Source organism: Danio rerio, chromosome 20 (genome assembly GCF_052040795.2).
Source record: "Danio rerio strain M-AB ecotype USA chromosome 20, GRCz13ab, whole genome shotgun sequence".
NCBI classification, from domain to species: Eukaryota; Metazoa; Chordata; class Actinopteri; order Cypriniformes; family Danionidae; genus Danio; species Danio rerio.
Genome location: NC_141040.1, coordinates 30,564,206 through 30,585,676, shown reverse-complemented (window position 1 = coordinate 30,585,676; position 21,471 = coordinate 30,564,206). Strand labels below are relative to the sequence as shown.

The 21,471-nt window shown below is 35.0% G+C and overlaps 2 protein-coding genes and 1 long non-coding RNA gene across 15 annotated transcripts in view; 2 read left to right on the top strand and 1 right to left on the bottom strand.

The window, feature by feature from the left end:
• LOC137488655 (uncharacterized) overlaps window positions 1-21,471 on the top strand; it is an 81,706-nt gene that overhangs the window by 33,073 nt on the left and 27,162 nt on the right. The gene's annotated exons all lie outside the window — the stretch shown is intronic.
• On the top strand, window positions 13,279-17,882 carry LOC147839350 (uncharacterized). The gene is made up of 11 exons (XM_087298244.1): window positions 13,279-13,581; window positions 14,484-14,610; window positions 14,713-14,953; window positions 15,061-15,334; window positions 15,439-15,616; window positions 15,739-15,815; window positions 15,918-16,098; window positions 16,209-16,442; window positions 16,567-16,738; window positions 16,822-16,970; window positions 17,108-17,882. Exons 5-11 carry the CDS (start codon window positions 15,451-15,453, stop codon window positions 17,275-17,277), a joined length of 1,149 nt encoding a protein of 382 aa, XP_087154370.1. The 5' UTR covers window positions 13,279-13,581; window positions 14,484-14,610; window positions 14,713-14,953; window positions 15,061-15,334; window positions 15,439-15,450; the 3' UTR covers window positions 17,278-17,882.
• On the bottom strand, window positions 16,966-18,972 carry LOC147839349 (P2X purinoceptor 7-like). The gene is made up of 4 exons (XM_087298246.1): window positions 18,837-18,972; window positions 18,561-18,630; window positions 18,329-18,483; window positions 16,966-17,429 (listed from the first exon to the last, which is right to left on the bottom strand). Exons 1-4 carry the CDS (start codon window positions 18,950-18,952, stop codon window positions 17,267-17,269), a joined length of 504 nt encoding a protein of 167 aa, XP_087154372.1. The 5' UTR covers window positions 18,953-18,972; the 3' UTR covers window positions 16,966-17,266.

Genomic DNA, 21,471 nt, shown 5'->3' with positions numbered 1-21,471 from the left:
CGCCGGATTTATATATATATATATATATATATATAAATATGATGTTATTTAGGGCCGACAGTGGTGGCTCAGTGGTTAGCACTGCCACCTCACAGTAAGAAGGTCGCTGGTTTGAGCCTCAGCTGGAGCTTCTGTGTGGAGTTTGCATGTTTTCTCCGTGTTCACATGGGTTTTCTCCAGGTGCTCCAGTTTTCCCGGCAGTCCAAAGACATACAGTACAGGTGAATTGAATAAACTAAATTGGCCGTAGTATGTGGGAATAAGTGTGTATGGATTTTTTCCAGTACTGGATTGCTGCTGTAAGGGCATCCGCTGTGTAAAATATATGCTGAATAACTCGGTGGTTCATTCCGTTGTGGCAACCTCTGATGAATGAAGGGACTAAGCGGTTTGGTAATCATAAGATACATTGCATGTACATGGCAACTAATTCTTGTTAGATTATAAGTATTGTTAGGTTGCTGTTGTGGTTGGGGTTAGGGTCAGTGTAAGTTGACATGTACCTGCTAAGTTTCTTATGGTCAGTTAAATGTCTGTAAAAGGAGCAGTATCAACAGATATTAAGCAGAGAGTCTACTAATACTCAAGTGGACCATCAAAATAATGTGTTACTGACTAAGCTAAAGGAAAATGAATGAATGAATAATGTATAATGAGATGTTTCATTTTGGTCCAAATCAATAGAAAGCATATGAAATGCTAAAAAATAAAGTGCTTTTGTGAAAAACAATATGTCAAAATATGGGTTAAATAATGTATTTCATTGTCATACAGCATAACAGATATATTTATGTAAAAATGAAACATTTATGCTGACCTGTAATTATTATATTGTCTAAAAATAATACATGATCATGCTTAACTAGATTGTTTAAAATGATTAGAATCTTCATATACATATTTTCTGTTTAATTTTACAATATAATACTTTAGCAATTTCTTTGTGTTTTTTCATGTCTGTAATTTGTAGTTATATGAATTTTCATGGGATCTTAATGAAATTGCTTAAACTTAATGAAAGTTAAGTTTTTAAAGAAAACATTTATGCAATTATTTCAGTTGTTGTCAATGTTAAACAGCTTTAGTTAACAATTACAACCTGTTATTGAATTCTTTTGACAGTGTTTGTAATTACCTAAAATCCGTTATCATGCAAACATTCTATGTATAATCACACCATTTCACATTATGTTATTATGTTATTGTTGAGGACAGAGTCAAAATACAATAACCCAATGCAAATGTGTGTTTTGAGACACAGGGTGGGATTTGTCTGTTGTGTGAAATGGGCTTGTGTTCATGTGGGTGTGTGTTCATGTAAGAGGAATCTGAAACACGTAAACTCTGTGATTCTCTGTGTCTGCTAAGAGTAGCCATGTGTTTAACAACAAAAACGTCTGCCCTCATTGTCTGTTCACTGTTCGTGTGTGTGTGTTTGTGTGTGTGTGTGTGTCCTTTCTCTGCACCTTTTAAATCTCTCAGACACTCACTGAGGGCTTTCACCTGAGGTGATGTTAACTTGCCAAACCAGTAAAAGATAAATAAACAAACATACAGAGGTAGGCAAGCGCTGTTATTAAAGAGAGGTTAAGCAGAGGTGATGTATGTGTGTGTGAGAGTTAAGCTGAAATCTGTTCATGTCACTGTGATGATTAAAGTCAAAGTGTTGCGGGTCTGCATCCACCAGTCTGTGTATCAACATTAGACGACTGGTTTCGGATATAGAAGAGAACATCACGGTTTGACCATCGCATGCTGATTTAGATGCTCTTTATCGCTGCTCCTCACACGCTACGGCAGCTCTGCTCGCATGCAGCCCGGAGAAAACATTACAAAAGGTATTTTCCTAAAAACAAATCTGATAGCGGATTATCTGATATGAGTTGCACTCTGTGCCACGTGTTGACAGCTTTAACTGCGCTCTATGCTGCGCAGGAGGCATTTTGAAGAGAAATGTAAGCAACAGGCTCCCTCACCCTCCACCCTCATGGTCTGCCGGTGGATTTGTGTTTACCTGGCGAGCGCAGCCGTTCTGCTGTCTTTGTCTAAACTTGAAAGGGGATCCAAGCGCTCGCCCTCCTCACGCACTGAGCTTCGCACGATACACCCCGCCCTGCTGCGCTACTGCTGCATTCATTTACTGCAAGACAAAACACAGAGCCAGCTTCATGTACATCTTGGCCTGTGTTATATTTTTAGAGTTATAGTTAGTTTTGATGCACAGTGTTTGATTTTCTTTCAAACAAACCAACATGCTTTTTAAATCATTCTATTGATATAAACTGCATAAACATAAAAACACGGTTCATAATATCTTCCTGCATTCAGATATTTTCTTTTGATGCAGAAGAAATATGTACTGTTGAATTATCCACATGAATGGATAGTTCACCTCAAAATGAAAACTGACTCACAATTTGCACAACCTCAAGTGGTTCCAAACCTCTTTTTTTTATCTAATAAACCTAAAGAAAATATTTTGAAAAATGGTATTTAGAAACTGGTAACCATGATTGACATTCATAGAATGAAAACAAATTATATAGAAGTTGGATCGATGGAAAAAGTCAAACAGGTTTGAAACAAGTGGAGGGTGAGTAAATGATTACAGAATTTTTTTAAAAACACTCCATTATTCATTTTATGTAGTTGCTTTTCTAGAATTCAAAATATAATAGTTTCTGTTTTGCAGCAGAAATAATCAGTTTGAAACAACATAAAAGTGAGTAAATATTTATTTGTGTGTGTGTGTGTTAGAGCTAGTTTTTGTTTGTCTCCATAGTGAAGTTTGTTTTACAGATATTTAGTTTTTTATATACAGAATATTTTTTGTTTCTACAAATCTTCTGAAAAGTAAAATATTTAGATGTTGTTTTAATACAAGTTGTTGTTTTGAACCCCTTTAACTTAAAAAGGGTTTTGTTGATGTGGCTATCCCTTTAAACACTTAGTAAAGCGTTTTTATTTGTATAGTGAAATTGATTTGTTTAATGGAGTGATTTGTTTAGGTGATTGGGACTAAATTGGCTCTTTAAAATGATCAACAAATTCCATTCATAATATCTTCTTTGATTTAAAATACCTTTTTCTCAAAAAAAAAAAAGTCATATAGATTAAAAATGACATGAACTACCCATTTCCATCGCTACAATAAAATAAACTGTTGTTCTAGTTCCTAACTGGACAGTTTTTAACACTTTAGCTGTGTTTCCCTTTCATAGAAATGAGGTGATACAGGTTTGGATTGACATGATGGTCAGTAAACAATGACAGACTTTATTTTTGGGGTTGGTGAGCTATCCCTTTACACTCAATAAAGTAATGGCCGAGTGGCAGATGCTATTGTTGGTCATTACAGCCCTGTATTGATCCAGTGTTACTCATTCATATGTGTTTGGGTTATTAATCAGAGGAAGTTACACTGGAACAAACGGATCTCCAGATGCAGATTACAGAGAGAACAGGGTAATTCAACATTGATCTATTAACACACATACACACACGCACGCACACACACATATATATATTTTTGCCTTGCTGAAACTAATCTTCATGAATGATAACGTAAGTGCAAGATAACTGCCCTTTGTGAATAATGTTTTCCTTGCCTTTAGTGTACATTTAATTTTTGCATAACATACAAGTTTAACCAGCAACCGTGTTTTGCAGCACACACACACACACACACACACACACACACACACACACACACACACCTACCAGTTTTTGACTATATTGTTGTTGTTTTTGTTTGTTTTGTTTTTGTTGTTTTTTGTTTTTTGTTGATGTTTCTTTGTATTTGTATGATCCCAATTTATGTACCTTTTTGAATATTCTAATAATAATAATAATAAAAGAATTACCTTTATTATTTGAGATTTGGTGTGCTGTGCTAAAATGAATGAATACCTCCAACAGCAGGTTGAAACCTTTAGGATGAAGGCTCTACTCTTTTACAAGAGAAGTTGATCATTTCAAAATGCAATTGTAGAATATTAAAACATCACTAACTCATTCACGTCCCCATTCACTTACTCATTCATAGGCTGGTGTTCCACAAAAGACAAATATAAGTAATAGGGAAAGTTTAATACTAATATTAATTCTTTTAAAATTATTTTATTTAAATATGCCAAGTTATGTTTAACAGAGCAAGGACACTTTCACAGTATTTTTCTATAATATTTTTTGTGTTCTGCAGAAAGTCTTATTATTTTTAGTTTGGCTGGAATAAAATGAAAAAAAAAAAAAATATATATATATATATATATATGCTTCTATTCATCGGTTCAACATCAAAAAAGAGATTTTGAAAAATGATTGTAAGCTGTAACCATTGACTTAAGTAGTATTTGTTTTTCCTACACTATGAAAGTCAATGGTTACCTTAAACATTTTTCAAAATACCTCCATTTGAGTTCAGCAGAAAACAGAAGCAACAAGTAAAGCAACTTGTAACAAGTAAAGGGTAAATAAATAATGACAGAGTTTTTATTGTTACTATCCCTTTAAGAGCGTTGACACGCATTGCCAAGGTGCTCATGAGAACCTAAGTTTAATTCATAGCTTGAAGTCTTTTGCCGATCTTTCCCCTTTTTCTGCTTCCCTTTATTTCCTGTCAATACTCTTCACTGTTCTATCCATTAAAGATTTAAAAAAAAAATATTATTAAAATTTTTACAAATTTGTTGGAAAAATCTTCTCTCTTTTAAACAGTTCTTAGGAAATATTTGCCAAATATCTACTTGTAATTTACTTGCCAATACTTGTGTATTTTTTTCAACTGAATATCAGGACATGACCCAGGTCACACTCAAAACAAGGTGCTTTTGAACTTTGTTCAATTAAAAAAATGTATCGTCTGTTCGTGTATGTGCGTGTGAGCGAGAAAGAAAGTGATGGTGGAATTCTTGGCTCACGTCAACACTTCATTACACAAAACAGTTCAGCTAAAGGTGAGACTATATAATAATACAATCAAATGCCAGAAAAAAAATCTGATACAAGTTTCATTCCACACTGTAAAAACCTAACCAATTTATTTACAACACTTTTTAATTTACTTTTAATTAGCAAATTGTTTAATCTAATTGTGAAAATCTTCTTATCTGTAACCTTTACATTCTATGTCTTTATTACTCAGAAAAGTCAATTGATTTGGATGAGTACAATTTTGTCAAGCCAAAACACAAAGTTTGTGAGGTGCGGCGATCTTAAATCTTGTGTAGTTATCTTTGACTTGTTTCACTTTCTTGGTTTTTACTATTAATTTTTCAAAGTTTATGTTTGCATTTGCTGTGACATTGAATAGAGGAATTCACATTGTTTTTTGTTTACATAAATGCTTTAGCATACGCATCCTCATATTATTCATTGCAGACTTTCGAGAATTATTCGATTTTTTTTTTCATTTTGAACTGAAATGATCGAAACTGACTTTATAAACTAATGATAATTCCCTCAAATGGTTTTCTTTGAAGTCATAATTGTGATTAGTGCTCCCTGTGGTTTGACACATGAAACTAATTACACATTAAGATAATTCTCTTTCATCTAGTGTGTCATTAACATCAAACTAGTTTCTGGTCAGTCTGTTAACTGAAGACGTCTTGCCTAAAAGGTCAAAATGCACAGTGACACCACAAATATCAGCTTAACTGATAAACCAGCCCTCACATAGCATTTTTTGGGGGTTAGTACTAAACTAAATCAGGATGCCTGAAGAACACAACCAAGCATGTGTTTGTAAACACTTGTTTTTAATCTTTACAAAGGTCACCTGCATCCTTCACATCACTGCAAACTTGTTTTAGTTATGGATGCTTTATGTGTTCAGTATAACACCTTGCAACAACATTGCTTTGTGAGCAGTACAGTATATAAAGGGAATTCATTGTAAGGTCAGTAGTTTTATTTAGGAATAATAGGGGGGAAAACTCAGAAGAAAATTTGCTTGAGAAGCAGCAGTGCACTAAATATAAAAATGTGAAAAGTCTAATTTGCCATACTGCACTCACTGAAAGTTTTTTTTGTTGTTGTTGTTAAATTTGTTTCATTTTGAGAGTTAAGAAGGTTGTTAAAAATGTACTTGCTATGTGCACACCAGGATTATTTTCACTTGTGGTTATCGCCAATGTGATTAAATAGATACAAACAATGCAATGTGCATATAAGAATCACTTTTGTTCACATGCCAGGAGCTTCTGAGTTTACAGTAATCAAAACTTGTTGTGCTCAAGCACAAAATGGTCTAGGAGAGCACACATTTCTAACGACAAAGAATATGAGACAATATAAATGTGGAGCTGCTTGTTTTAATGGTGTCTAAATGGAAAGAGGGGTGACGTGGTGGTGCAGAGGGTAGCACATTCGCCTCACAGCAATAAGGTCGCTGGTTTGAGCCTCAGCTGGGTCAGTTGGCATTTCTGTGTGGAGTTTGCATGTGTGGGTTTTCTCTGGGGTGCTCCGATTTACCCCACAGTTCAAAAACATTTGGTATAGGTGAATTGGGTAGGCTAAAATTGACCGTACTGTATGTGTGTCAGTCAGTGTGTATGAATGTTTCCCAGTGATGGGTTGCAGCTGGAAGGGCATCCGCTGCGCAAAACATATGCTGGATAAGTTGACAGTTTCAACAGAAAATGTTTTAATTAATTAATGAATGAATGGAAAGAGCTGTATGATAAAAGCCATACAGGGATGACGAGATAGTAATGGCAAGTACTCTGGAGTACTTAACAATAACGTGTGAATGGCTTTAACCTGAACACGTCAGAAGAGCTGTTGTGCTATTTCTATTTTTCATTAAGCATCATCACTGAAAAAAGTGTTGCATGCAGAACTGTTGCAAATAATTTGTTTGTGTTGAATTTAAACAAACAAATTAAGTTTAGTAATGTTCAACTTAATTTGTTTGTTTAAATTCAGCCCAAATAAATTGTTTACCACCTCTTAACATAAAGAAATTGAGTAAATCCAAGGAATAATCTTTGAATAATTTTTTTCAGTGTAACATCATAGATAGATTTTGTACAACTAATCACCAGTAAAAATTGCTTGGGCATAAATGTCAAAACTCATGTAAAAAAATGCTGACAAAAAGCGAAGTGAAAATAGTGTGCATCAGTCTTGATGATTCTCGTTTTAGGGATTTACACGATGGCCAAGAGAGCTTAACGTGCTGCAATTTAAGAAAACGTGCGATTACAAAACGAACGATTACAAAAATGGCAGCAAATCAATAAAAGATCTTCATCTGTTTGACAGCTCACATGCTGCAAATTGTTACAATGCAAACACATTCTGAAAAAGCACGCTGCATTTTCTTACAGCGCAAAAAACAAAAACAAACATGCTGCATTTTCTCACAAGGCAAATAAATTAATAAAACGCTGCATTTTCTCACACCGCAAACATTTTCCGAAAACGCTCAGAATAGCTCGGAATACAATGGAAATTTTTCAAGGGGACCCTAAAACGGGACAGACCTGGCTATTTAGGTAATGGTTATTTGGGCTAATAAATACTAAAGATTCAGGAATCAGAATATTAAAATAAAAAAACTAAATACTAACCTTTTAAAAATCACCTACAACTTCCCTAAGCAATAGGCCACATCCAAAATCGCATACTTCAAAACTGTATAGTACGCTAAATAGATTCATAGAATTTCAAAATCATTATGTGAGAAGTGTACGGATGAGCTACTATTTTCGGCGAGGTTCTGAAGTGCGCATCAGATGGATGCAACGTTATCCTATGATGCCCCGCAAGAGAATTCATGAATGGGAGTGAAGTGATGCAACTCATGTGGGTATCACGTAATCATAACAAAATGACGGACATAATGTATAGAATGTACTTTTCTAAGAAGTACTTTTAGATTTAAATGCTCTACCTACTGATTAGTAGGTGGTTTCTGATGCAGCCATAGGCTGTGTCCGAAACCGCATACTTCCATACTATACAGTATGCTAAAATCAGTATGCGAGCCGAGTAGTATGTTCAAATTCATAGAATCGAAAATCAGTATGCGAGAAGTACCCAGATGACTTACTACTTCCGGCGAGATTCTGAAGTGCGCATCCCATGCACACTGCGCTATCCCATGATGCCCCGCGAGCGAATTCATGAATGGGAGTGAAGCAACGCAACTGACGCAGGTAGGTTACATGACCATGACAAAATGGCGGATGTAGTACTTCCGAATTTCATTCATACTTTTCACGTTCATACTGTATAGAGTACTTTTCTAACGGCCGAGTAGTACGTTTAAATTCAAATGCAGTACCTACTGAGTAGTAGACGATTTCGGACGCAGCCCTGGTCAATGCACAGGGACGTCCGTCACTTTTTTGAGTCCCCTTGAAACACCTTCATTGTGTGCCATTCTTTTTGTGTTGTGAGAAAATGCAGCTTGTTTTTGTAAAATGTTTACATTGTGAGAAAGTACAGTGTGTTTTAATAATTTGTTTGTCTTGCGTGAAAATGCAGCACAATTTTTTATGCGTATGCATTGTGAGGATTTTTCTTTTGCTGGCATTTTTTGTAAATGTGAAAAAACAAACAAAAAAAAAGCAACAGTTTGGGTCCTCTACTTACCTTCCATATGACAATCAAATAAATGTAAGATTTTTTTTATTGCTTCATATATTCGATTAAACAAAAATACCTCAACATAGTTTTTATAAACGTTATATGTTAATTCCATATATTTTAATTTTCATTAAGCAACTCTAATAAAATATGTTTGTGGTTTTTAGCTTTTATGCTTTTTTTTTTGTTCAAAACAATATTATGAGTAAGAAAGACTGTAATCGGGTAGTTACACCTGTTGAAACACCTCTTTTGCTCTCATTCTTTTGTTCTCCAGCTTATTTTCGTTCATTCACTCACTCCCAGACATACACAGGTACACACCTAGGTCAAGACAACCCTACTTAATTGAACCCTTACCTTTTATCTAACCACACATGAAGATCTGTTCAATTTTGTAGAAGAACAAGCAGAAATGGCACTATTGCTAGATTTGGCTTGCCTCCGGTGTGGGCTGGTTTACCGATCAAGACATGCTGACTTTTTTTGAGAGCAGAAAAGCCGCTGAGGAGAACCCTCACGCCTGGAGCCAGATTGCAATCTCTGTGGTTGCGCGAAAACTATTTAGGTTGTTTTACAAACACACTTCACAGCGCACAGGGACGAACAAAAGGGCATTGCACGAAACCCTCAGAGAAGTCACAATGGTTTATAGTAGCATTGTTGATCAAGCAATCAAACCATGATTCATCTTTCTCCAGAATTTCCAAACATCTCGTGCCGGAAATATTTCAGCAAACCATAAGAAAAAATACATTCCTGTCATGAATACTTTTTTGCACTAAATATATATATATATATATATATATATATATATATATATATATATATATATATATATATATATATATATATATATATATATATATATATATATATATATATTGTAGCAAGGGATTGCATACTGTGTCAGTGGATTATGTTTTCAATTTAATGCTCTCCCTCTCAGACTTCTCTTACAAGGCACTCCATTCCCTCTTCATCTAAACAAATCGAAGCAGGGCTCGCGCTGAGTTCCGGCAGTCCTGGCGTGTGCTACCATAAACACAACTCCTAGGTGGCCTGTAGGTTCTGCAGAGCGAACAGCGTTTGCACATATACAAAAGGCTCAGATATAGGACAGATATATGCAAAAATATGAGATAGTCTTCTCATCAAATTTGAAGTATAGCAGTTAAATGTATTCATTTATAAACAGACCAAAGCTAAAGTAAATAAATCAGAGCTCTTTAGCCAATTCTTCATTCTGTCAGATTAAAGCTCATTTCAGCTGTTTCAATGTCTGCCTCGAAAGGCATTTTTTTGTGTACATCAAAAATGTATGTATGAAATGATGATAATGTCTTTATAGAAATGATTTTAGAAAGAAAAATATGCTTTGGTAATATGCATTGACTGAGATAAGTAAATGTCCTATTATAACCAAAATGAAAAAACAACAACAACAAAAACAATTCTTCCAATTGGATTTTGGATTCATCCTACCTATTTGTCTCAGCACAGCAGTTGTTTACTGTGATATTTTTCCACATGAAATAAAGAAACATCTAAGACAACAATCAGGCTCTCGATTGAAGATCAGTGAGGAAATATGATTGAAGAGGCTAGACCTTCTTAAGAAAACAACTCTGAATATTAACGCAAATCTCTAAATCCCTATTAGAAATAAAGAAATACTTTGAGGGATCAAAAGACTTCAATGCGTGCTTGTTCCTCAAGACAAATGTCAGAAACTTGTCTTCGTTCAGGATTATTTTTATGTGTGCGCATGTATTTGTTTTATGTTACTGAATAAGAATGTTAAGCAACAATATAAAGTCGTCTTTACAAACCGTAAATAAAAACAGCAATAAATCACGTTTTCCGTAATACTGAGAACAGAATATCCTCCTCTAACGTCATTTTATCAAATTAAAGTCAAGCCCCAGCTGCGCAGAGATGCCTTTCTCCATTTAGTTTAAATGTCTTTGTATACAAATATATTGAAAAGCATACCATTTCAAAGAGAGCGTAATCTCAAAGCACGGTACTTGCTGTACTGATCTGTTCTTTCTATATTTGATAAGCCAACAGGCCCACAGCAGAGCACGAGTCATTTTGAATTGGCTGATAAATCATGCTGGTGTCAGAGAACATACACAGTGGCAGAGCAGAGATCTAATCTAAACCAGATTTACTCTAGCTGTATAAATGACCGAGAACTCCCTTTTACTCTGTCTAAAACCTAAATGTTGCAAATTAGACAAAGTGTCTATGGCACTGGTCTCAAACTCAGTTCCTGGAGGGCAACAGCTCTGCATAGTTTAGCTACGGTCCATGGTGTCATTTTTGGAATATTGATATATCATTGCTAATTGCAGATTAGCAACAGTAAAGGGTAATATCCTGTGAGGGTTGAAGGGATGCAGCTCCAGCCAGAAGTTAATGATTGTTTTAATTGCTTAATTGTTAATATTTATTAAATTATCCAACGCATTGTTTTGATTAATGTGTAAACCTACTCCTCCCAGTAATGTAAAAATAGTTATTATTGTACAGTGTCCCAAATTTTCTGCTATATTGAGATGTACATGCCCAAGGATCTACAGATGTGACCATTTTGGACTTTACCATCCTGTAAGTGGCGCTAAAAATCTTGTTCAGCTTTTTTTAAAAGTAGCACTTTTGAAAATTAATCATGGTTTTAGGACAAATAAAACCATTTTTATTGTACCTAAACCATGATAACATTCAATTAACCATGGTTTTGCTACACTACCCACACTTAAACTTTGTATTTGTCGCAAAACTGTGGTTACACAGTGATCAGTCTGCCAAAAACATTACTTAATAATAAAAACATGGTTACATTTAATAAACAATCAGTTTTTTTAACTGGGTATAATATAGTGCCATTGTTCTTCTTAATCTCCTTACAGTTTAACCATTAAATAGTATTTCTTAAAGTCAAGTGCTATTTTAGTGTTTACCTGTATATTGCCTACCAAAATACTGAAGCTTCCCGAATCATTTTAAAGAAAACCCTTTGAATTTTCATAAAACTTTTTATAGAACAAATACTGTAATTAATGTATTGTTCATTGTTTAATCATTTTAGTAAATGTATTAGCTAACATTAACTAATACAACCTTATAGTAAAGTGTTACCAATAATAGTTAAAACTCCCAAGAAGCTGTGGTTTACAGTGAATTTATAACAGCTAAGGGGTGTTGTTAGACTTGATCTTATTACTGATAGACGAATGGTTGCCAATCAACACAGATGCAGCAACATGCACACTGTTGGCACATCAATACTAATGCAATCAAGTTACAGGTGTGTGTTTGTAGAGTAGTATACAACGGCTTAGATTGTTGCTTAACTAATCAGAATCAAGGACCTGATCAATCCATCTTATAAGAATCCTCTCACCATGAATGACCCCAAGAACAGAGATGTCTTCTCTCAGCAATTTGCAGATTATTAATGTACAAAATACAAAGAGAAAGGATCATTGTCATAATTTGGTATGAAAAGTAATTTTTAAAAATATTATTATGAACATGTTTTAGTTTGTCTGGGGTATTTTTTCCATTAAATCATATAACATTTTCTTCTTGTTGTATGGATGTTACAATGTGCCACCTAAATGTCATGTGTGCTATAATATGGGACATGTTATGTTGTGACATTTTACTTTCATTCTTTTGTGCTAGATTATGAAACAAGTATAAACATTTATTATGAAACAGCAATACATATTTGTACTTAACAAGTGTGGAGTTAATTAGGAAATGTGTATATATTTTGAACCAGATGTGGATTTATACTAACTGAAAAAGACCAAAAAAGTGTTAGGTTGTGTTCTGCTTTCCCCTGGTATTTGACAGCATGTAATTTGCAGATGCACTGACTGACTGAGAATGTCTTCAATGAACCACAAAAACAAGTATCAAGCATTTGCCATTCCTTCATTTTGAACAGAAACACATGCCGGCCTCCCTTATAGCAGTCCAGCACATGTGGAGACAGAATATAATAGACACCTATATTCTGTGCCAAAGTACATAGTAAAAGTATGTAATTATTTAATGAGCTTGTCATTTGAATATGGTCATGCTCTCCATTTTACCCTAGGTGAGGAGAGGACTAGTCACTGAATTCCTCAGATTCCTGGATGTGTGTGTCTGTATGGCGGTGAGGTGTGTGTGTGTGTGTCTGAACCTCTGGCTTTCTGATGACAGACCTCTTAAATGAAATTTAAGCCTGATGCCATCCTTCTAAGTTCTTCTAAGTGTAGAAAAGTGCTACACCTTAGAAAAATGATTAGTGGAAATTAGTAAACATGTTACTTTTAAAGAGATTAGTTAATTTTACTTTTAAATGAAATAAACCTATTGCTTTCGGAATGATTAGTTGACTTTGAAAGCAACTGACTAACTTAAAGGGCACCTATTGTAAAAAATCTTCTTTTCAAGCTGTTTGGACAGATCTGTGTGTTGGTATAGTGTATAGACCATCATACTGGGGTGATATGAACACACCCAGTCCTTTTTTTTCAATTTCACTACAAAAAAAAGGGTCGGCCAATTGGAGCTGTTTTGAAATCGATCGCACCATTACGTAGGTGTGCGATTCCCCCCGCCCACCGAATTGATTGACAGCTGCGCATATTAACATATCCTGAGTTTGCCGTTTCCGCCATTATCAGCGTGAACGTCGAAGCGATGCCACCGAGAGAACACCCTTGTGCTATTTTAGGATGTAAGGCTCAGCACAAGAGCCTTCACCGTCTTCCTGCAAATGAGCAACAGAGGCTTAAGTGGCTGAGTTTTATCTTTGAAGACAAGGTGCCTGAAAATGTACCAAAACTGTTGTATGTTTGCGCTAACCACTTTAGCGTAGACTGCCTCGAGAACGCGGGACAATACAACTCCGGATTCGCGAGTAAATTGTTTTTGAAAACTGGATCAGTTCCTACAATACGTGATCCTGCCTCACTTCAAGTAAGTATTACATTTTATGTACTTCTAGCCTTAGCATTCTAATTATGATAAGCCTATGAATAGCATCTGCGGCTAAAGTAGCTTCGGATGTTTGTTTGCAAGTGTTTACCTCTTATTGTGCTTTTCAAAAACAGTCTAAATACTCGAAGCTGCAAATGGTAGTGTGTACATGAAGGGGGTTTAGCCATTAGAAACAGAAACCGTAGAAAAATAGCAACATTGTAAAAAGCAGTACCACTGGCTAACGTTACAGCTAAAGTTTGTTGTTGTTAAATGTTTGTTGTACTGTAATGGTAAGCCGAAATGAATAGCATCTAAAAGTTAAAAGCAGCCAAAGTTGCTTCGGATGTTTGTTTGCATGTGTTCACTGCTATTATGCTTTTCTAAAACAATCTAAATAATCGAAGCTATAAGTGGTAGTGTGTACAAGAAGGGCTTTTAGCCATTAGAAACAGAAACCGTAGAAAAATATAAACATTGTAATAAAGCAGTAACCAGTACTGGCTACAGCTAAAGTTTGTTGTTTATGTGGGATGTTTGTTGTAATGTGTATACTGTAATGTTAAGCAGAAATGAATAGCATCTGCGGCTAAAGCTACTTCGGATGTTTGCGCGTTTACAGCTATTGTGCTTTTCTAAAACAGTCTAAATACTCGAAGCTTTAATTGTTAATGTGTCCATAAAGGGGTTTTAGCCATCAGAAACAGAAACGGTAGAAAAAATTAAACATTGTAATAAAGCATTACCACTGACTAAGTTACAGCTAAAGTTTGTTTTGTATGTGGGATGTTTGTTGAAATTTTTTCACTGTACTTGCACGTGGTCTGCAGTTGTTTACAATAAGATCGGTATGTTTTAATCAAATAAAGGTCATTTTAAAAAAATTATGTTTTCTTACAAAGGCCACGACGTCGACAATGAGCAACAAGGTGGATGTTTGTTGCCAGACAGAACCATTTCACACATCTTTACACAGTGTTGGTACCCAGTTGTCTTTTAGGACGCTTCAGGCTAAACGCAGGAGTACAAGTAAGTTAAAATTTCTCAGTTTATTTTAAGTTGCTGCATTAGAAACGTGTTTTATTATCTTCATAAACGTGCAATGAGATTAATCATAAAATTACACTATAGGTGTCCAGACAACAGTATCCAGTTTTGAACTGACTGTACCATCAGCATCCTCTACTGCGTTTATGACTTCGACACCCCTCAAACCTTCACTAAAAAGACCTCGTCTGGAGCTGGAGGAGGAGAAGGAGGAAGAAGAAGCCGAAGAGACTTTGACAGAGTCAAAAATTATAGCCCAAGACTCGGATGTGAGATTTGACCCTGCAGAGGAATGCACATCTGCAACTGAACCAACAGACTTGTCGTGAGTTTATGCATTATGTAAATTATTTGAAAGATTGTGTATTGTCATCATAACATTCATCATCATTTTTTTTTTTATTATGTACATGTGTATATTTATTTTTACAGAATCCAAGAATGCCCAGTTCATAACATTGCCAAGTTCATTGTCTATGAAACATGCCTCATGGAGCTCTTCAGTGACTGCCCAGTGTGTCAAAGGAGATGTGATGTAAAGTCACAAAGGCTTGGGACATTTCTGAGCGTACAGCAAGTCTGCCCACACTGCGAGTTTGTAAGAAAATGGAACAGTCAGCCAATTATTGGTAGTACTCCAGCTAGCAACCTGCATCTTTCTGCTGCAGTCTACTTGAGTGGTGCATAATTTTTTGTAGTTGAAAAGGTAATTATCTATCAAAATTTATCACATTTCTTTTAGAAACATAATATAAATTTTGTCACAGGGTGCATGCACATTGTACTAAAAATTCTCCTCTCTGTTGTCAGGTATTTGCTGCCATGAAACTACACATTTTTAAATATGATTCATTTCGTTGTCATGCAAGACTTTGCATTGAACCTGCTATTGTCCACAAGTGGAGAAATTGGCAGAGTGAAATGCTAGAACAGCTCAGTCGAAGAGAGAATGTGATTGTTGGAGGAGATAAGAGGGCTGACTCCCCAGGTATTTAGTCAAAAGATTTCATTTCTAATTCAATACAGTCTAATAAAAAAAATAAATATGAAATACATTACAATTATTCCAAAAATGTGTTTGAAATAATTATGTACGGTTTGTTCTTGAAGGTCACTCGGCCAAGTATGGGAGTTATACAATGATGGACCTTGCAACTAACACAGTGGTCGACCTAAAGTTAGTCCAGGTAATACAGAAAAGTGTTATGTGAACTAGCATAATTTTTTGGATGGAAAATGTGTGATTTTTTTTTTATATATATTTTTTTTCCTTATTTAAAATTTTATAGAGTAATGAGGTGGGCGGCAGTTACCATATGGAAAAAGAAGGCCTAAAGAGAAGCCTAGACCTGTTGGATGCCCGCGGTGTTCGTCTGGAATGCATCATCACAGACCGACATCCTCAAATACAGAAATATCTCAGGGATCGAAATGTCACTCAGTTTTTCGATGTGTGGCATATCGAGAAAGGTATGTAATGTAGCAGTTATTAATTTACTTAAGATTAAATTGCTATTTACAGTTCTTACATGTTTATTATTATTTTTGTGTTGATGTCTTTTTTTTTCTTTAATTTCCAGGAATTTCCAAAAAACTGGACAAGATATGCCAGATAAAGGGGTGTGAGAAGTTGCGTAAATGGTTGCGTAGCATCAAAAACCACATCTACTGGACTGCTGCATCATCCACAACAGGTCCTGAAAGAGTGGCAAAGTGGACCTCTATCTTAAACCATGTACATGAAGACCCCAATTTTCCGGCTTATCTGCATCCGCAACGGATAAGCAGAGACAAGAACAAATGGCTGTCGGCTGGTAAGTTGTATACAGACAAATAAAATATTCTTTGCGATTAAAACTAATGCAAAACAGAGCTTGTTTCTTTGTTCAGATTTGTTTTTGATTCAGACTCTAATACCTTACATTTTTGCTTGTTTAGCAACGATGCCATTCTACAAGCTGGAGAAAGTTCTCGCTAACAAGAGAATATTGAAGGATGTGGCCAAGCTAAGTCCTCACCACCAGACGTCAACTGTTGAAGCTTTCCACAGCGTCCTACTGCGGTTTGCACCCAAAAATGTGGTATTCCCATTTCTGGGGATGCTATGCAGGTAAAGCCAATGATCAGAAATTAATATTTACAATACCATACAGTCTTGTCATGGTACGTCATTTACATTTTTCTTTTTGTTAGGTTGTACTTGGCTGCACTGCATTACAATGAAAATGCCGGGCGTCCCCAGGCCACATCAGCAACTGGTAAACCTATTTACAAGCTTGCCTTTCCAAAGGCAAAGAAAGGAGAGTATAGGGTCCGAAAAGTGAAGACGCAGCAAACTTTCGGTATGTATATAAATGTTTATAGTATTTTTAATAATTCAATAAATAAAAAAAATAATTGCACTTTACATTCACAATGACAACTCACTACTCAAAATACAAAATTAAGTTACTAAAGAGATAACTGTTATATTGCACAGGTTATGTAAAAGAGCTGCTGGACCTCATCTTCAACCAAGTGTTTGTGGACCCATCACCCTATGTTGATGAAGTGTTGGGAATTCACATACCACCTGCTCTATCATCAGCCTGCGATCTACCTGAGATGGAGGAGGCTATCTCCAGCAGGGTGACCCGCTTCAATCAATAGCTATCCTAAAACCCACATAGCTGCCCTGCTCTTCAGGAAACTGTCTCCGAATCTTCAGCACCACACAGGCAGGAATCACAACACGGACTCTCCGCCCGAGGAAACCCCAACACCAGCTCGCAAAGCTCCGATAAGCCAAAAAGCGGCACTGTCTAACAGAGACATAATAATGAAACATTGTTTTAGAAATTGCACTACAATTTGAACTTGGGAGTTATCACATATACATTTTTATTTTTGATAAAATAACTAGCTTTAACAACATTTCAGAAGTAATATTTTGTTTATTCAACTGCCAATGTTTGATATGTTTATGTGTTTGTAGATATACTGTACTTTCTAATGTTCATGGACAATTGTATTTCATTCAACAAAGTGACAACTTGAAGTTTATATTTTATATTTGCACAAGGATACATTTTATATTTGCCAATCACATTTTAATTTATACTTCAATATAAAGTTTTTATATGACTGAGGAATTGAAGCATCTTTTCTGAAGTGTTGATGTTTCTATGCCATACTGATTTTTATATATTTTAAGAGTTTATATATTAATGTTTAGTGAAATTAAAATTATTTTTCAATAAAAAGTACATGCATTACTCAGCCTTTTATGAAGTCATTCAAATTGTCATCTCAGAAATAGCAGCAACAAAAAAGGTACGTATTTCATTTTTATTGACATTGAGGTAAAGTTGGTTTTTATATTCAGATATTCGGACATTCTCCTTAATAGTATCATTTCTGTAAAGTATTCTTTGCAAATTCAAAATAGGGAAATCGTATTAGCAGCAAATGACAAAGTACAACATTGTTTACAGTCAAGTAGATAGTGTTAATGTTGTTTACAAGTCATACTTGCATGCTAAATCCGATCGATTGTTTAAACTACCATGGTAAACAATACAGGGACTCCTGAATGTGCGGATATAAAACCAACTTTATCGCTATTTTATTGACTACACAGCGTTAATGTGCTTAAAAAGAAAGCGAGCATGCAAATCATGAACAAGGTAACCTGCTATTCTTTCTATTTATTTAAACTCACTTTTGCACTCCACGAAGTCGCAGGGGACCATAGTCTGCTTTGTATATATTCGATGCATTTTGCAAGGAATAAATATTGAAGCAAACGGGATCCATTCCTGGATGCTCCGTCATGCACGAGGGTTGCAATTCCAGTTGATCCATTCGTCTTCTAACCTTATTACACGACACAGTTATGCTGTTTATTATCTCATTCGATGTCTTTAGAGCAGCAACGTAAACTGGAAATTTACCTGCGGTATCTCCCAGCAGCATACATTTTCAGCCTCAGTTGGCATTTTTTCACAATTGCCACACGAGCACCTGCCAATATTTGTCAACGTCAATATTCATGAATTACGAATAAATCATACCAATGCAAAATTTATCTTTGTAGATATCTTTATGTATTGTCTGTTTGACGTAACGCATGACGTTCGCGAACTTTATCAAACAAATTACGGATGGCGCATGCATAGTTACATAGCGGCTGTAAAAGTATTCAAAAACATAAAATATTTTGTATGTACCACTCTGACACATTCTGGCACATTCGGATTATAGATTCCTCAACAGTCGACTCTGCTTGATCTGTGTCCGAGTCTGTGTCAAATATGTAGGGTTGAATTGTGTTCCTCTCACTCATGATGACTCTTACTGTCTGCCTCTGTGACGCGGTGCACAAAGCAGACGCGCTCTTGGCTCCGCCCCCTTGTTACGTTGGGCGGGCAGTCAAAACTCATTATCATGTTAAACAACACACCCCAAAACAGCAACCCGTGTACACGCCTCTAAATTTACACTTTTTAACACAGCATAATAACAATATCTGAATTGCGTTTTGATCTGAACCTACATTGGCACACTCAGAAGAACCATAATATTACTATTAAATCTCAAAAAAGGGCTAAAATATGTGCCCTTTAAAAAAAGCGATTAGTAGACCTAAAACATTTGTAAATCTGTTACTTTAAATGCAATTAATTGACTTTAAAAGTGATTGGTTGACTTCAAAAGCGATTGGCTAACTTTAGAAAAGCGATTAGTAGACCTAAAAGATTTGTAAATCTGTTACTTTAAAAGCGATTAATTGACTTTGAAAGCGATTGGTTGACTTCAAAAGTGATTGGCTGACTTTAGAATAGCGTTTTAAGAGTTCACACTTGATTGATTATAAGCTACTTTGGCATGCTCTCCCGGAAGAGAGCCCCGAGCTCATAAGATCCTCGAGCCAAGGATCTTATGAGGAATGGAAGGGGGGATTCTTCAAAACGGGGATAGCTGTGATACAAAGCCCAGGGTATTTTTAGTAGATTAGGAGTCATCTGATTGGTGCATTGTAAATTGGATAATGTGGGTCCAGCCGCTAGCATTCATAAGCATGTGATCCTCTCGAAATTTGTTTATAAATAAACTTCACTTAGTAGACTTAAAAATGAGTAAACTTGTTACTTTAAAAATGATTAATTGACTTTGAAAGTTATTGGTTGACTTTAAAAGAGATTAGTAAACTTTGAAAATGATTGCCTGATTTTACAAAAGTGAATAGTACACTTAAAATGAGAAAACCTGTTACTTTAATTGCGATTACTTGACTTTGAAAGTGATTGGTTGACTTCAAAAGTATTTAGCTGACTTAAAAAAAATTGTTGATTTTAAAAGCGATTAGTTGATTTTAAAAACTATTGGCGATTAGTAAACTGTAAAATGAGTAAACTTGTTACTTTTAAAGCGATTAGTTGATTTTACTTTTAAAAGTTGAGTAAACCTATTGCTTTTGGAACAATTAGTTGGCTTCAAAAGCAATTGGTTGACTAAAAATTATTGGTTGACTATTTTAAAGTGGGTAAAAACATTGCTTTTAAAGTAATTAGTTGACTTTACTTAAGGTGAATAAACCTGTTGCTTTAAAAATATAAGTAAATAAATTGTGTGCTAATTATAAAAATTAATTTCAACTAGCTTAACAGTTAAACAGTTAACTTTAACTTTAACTTGTCACTTTTAAGCCATCAGATTTACTTATATTGTTAAGTAACTAATCACTTTTTAACAATAATCATTTGCACAAAGATGCTGACACAAGAATAAAACTACATCTGTGATGAGATCATTTAGGCAACCCTTGATGGTCAGAATGGAGATGATGGAAGTTTTAAATGGTACAGTACACTGACTTGTAGTTTCCACTTTGCTGTGGCAACATTTTAGGTCACAGACCCCTTTCAGGTGTGACTCAAGCCTCTTACTGAACTGTTGCCTTAATAAATCATCCACACAAGTCTCAGTGCTGGTTAGTATTATTTATTAAGTGATTACAAGTAATCTTGATTAGGTCGTCCAGTTCCAATAAATAAGTAATCATAATTAAGAGCATATTACAATTTAAAATGCTCATAATTAGATTACAGTTACTTTTATGGATTACATGATTTCATGGTATTCAAGCAATGAAAGTAAATAATTCATTCTCAAGTTTTTTTTCCACTTTTAAAAATCTTCTACCCAATGTCTTTTACATAATTTATTGCTTGGACTATATTTCTCTAGAAAGACCATGTATATGTCATGTGAATAAAATTGAATTAATTAAACTTTCAAAATCTTTTACATCAGTTTGGTTAATTTATTGGTAAGCCTAACAAAAGTAATTAACAAATAAGTATCAGTTGTTAGACAAAATTAGAAACCTAAGTAGATTTTCAACAAATAATCAGTAATCAGTTAAATACTAATTTGTAAGTAATCCGCCACTGTCTGGTACCCAAAACAGTCTTCTGTCAGCCAACTTGTTGACTGAGAAAATCCAGAGAACAAAGACAAAGTAGTGATGCCGAAGTTGTGCAGCATTTATTGAAACCCAACCTGGTCACACCTTACAATTAAAATTCATTAGTTGATGTTAGTTTGTTTGACTGACATTACTGACATTTAATTATTTACTAACATGAACTAAAATGGACCGTGCTTGTATTGAACTTGTATAGTTCATCATTTAAATCTACAGTTGTTCTTGTTAACATTAGCTAATGCACTGTGTTAATTAACAATTATTAATAAATACTGTTATAAATGTCTTGTTCATTGTTTGTTCATGAACAAATCCAATAATGTTAATATACCACAAGCATTAACAATGGAAAAATGACTGCTTCACAATTATAT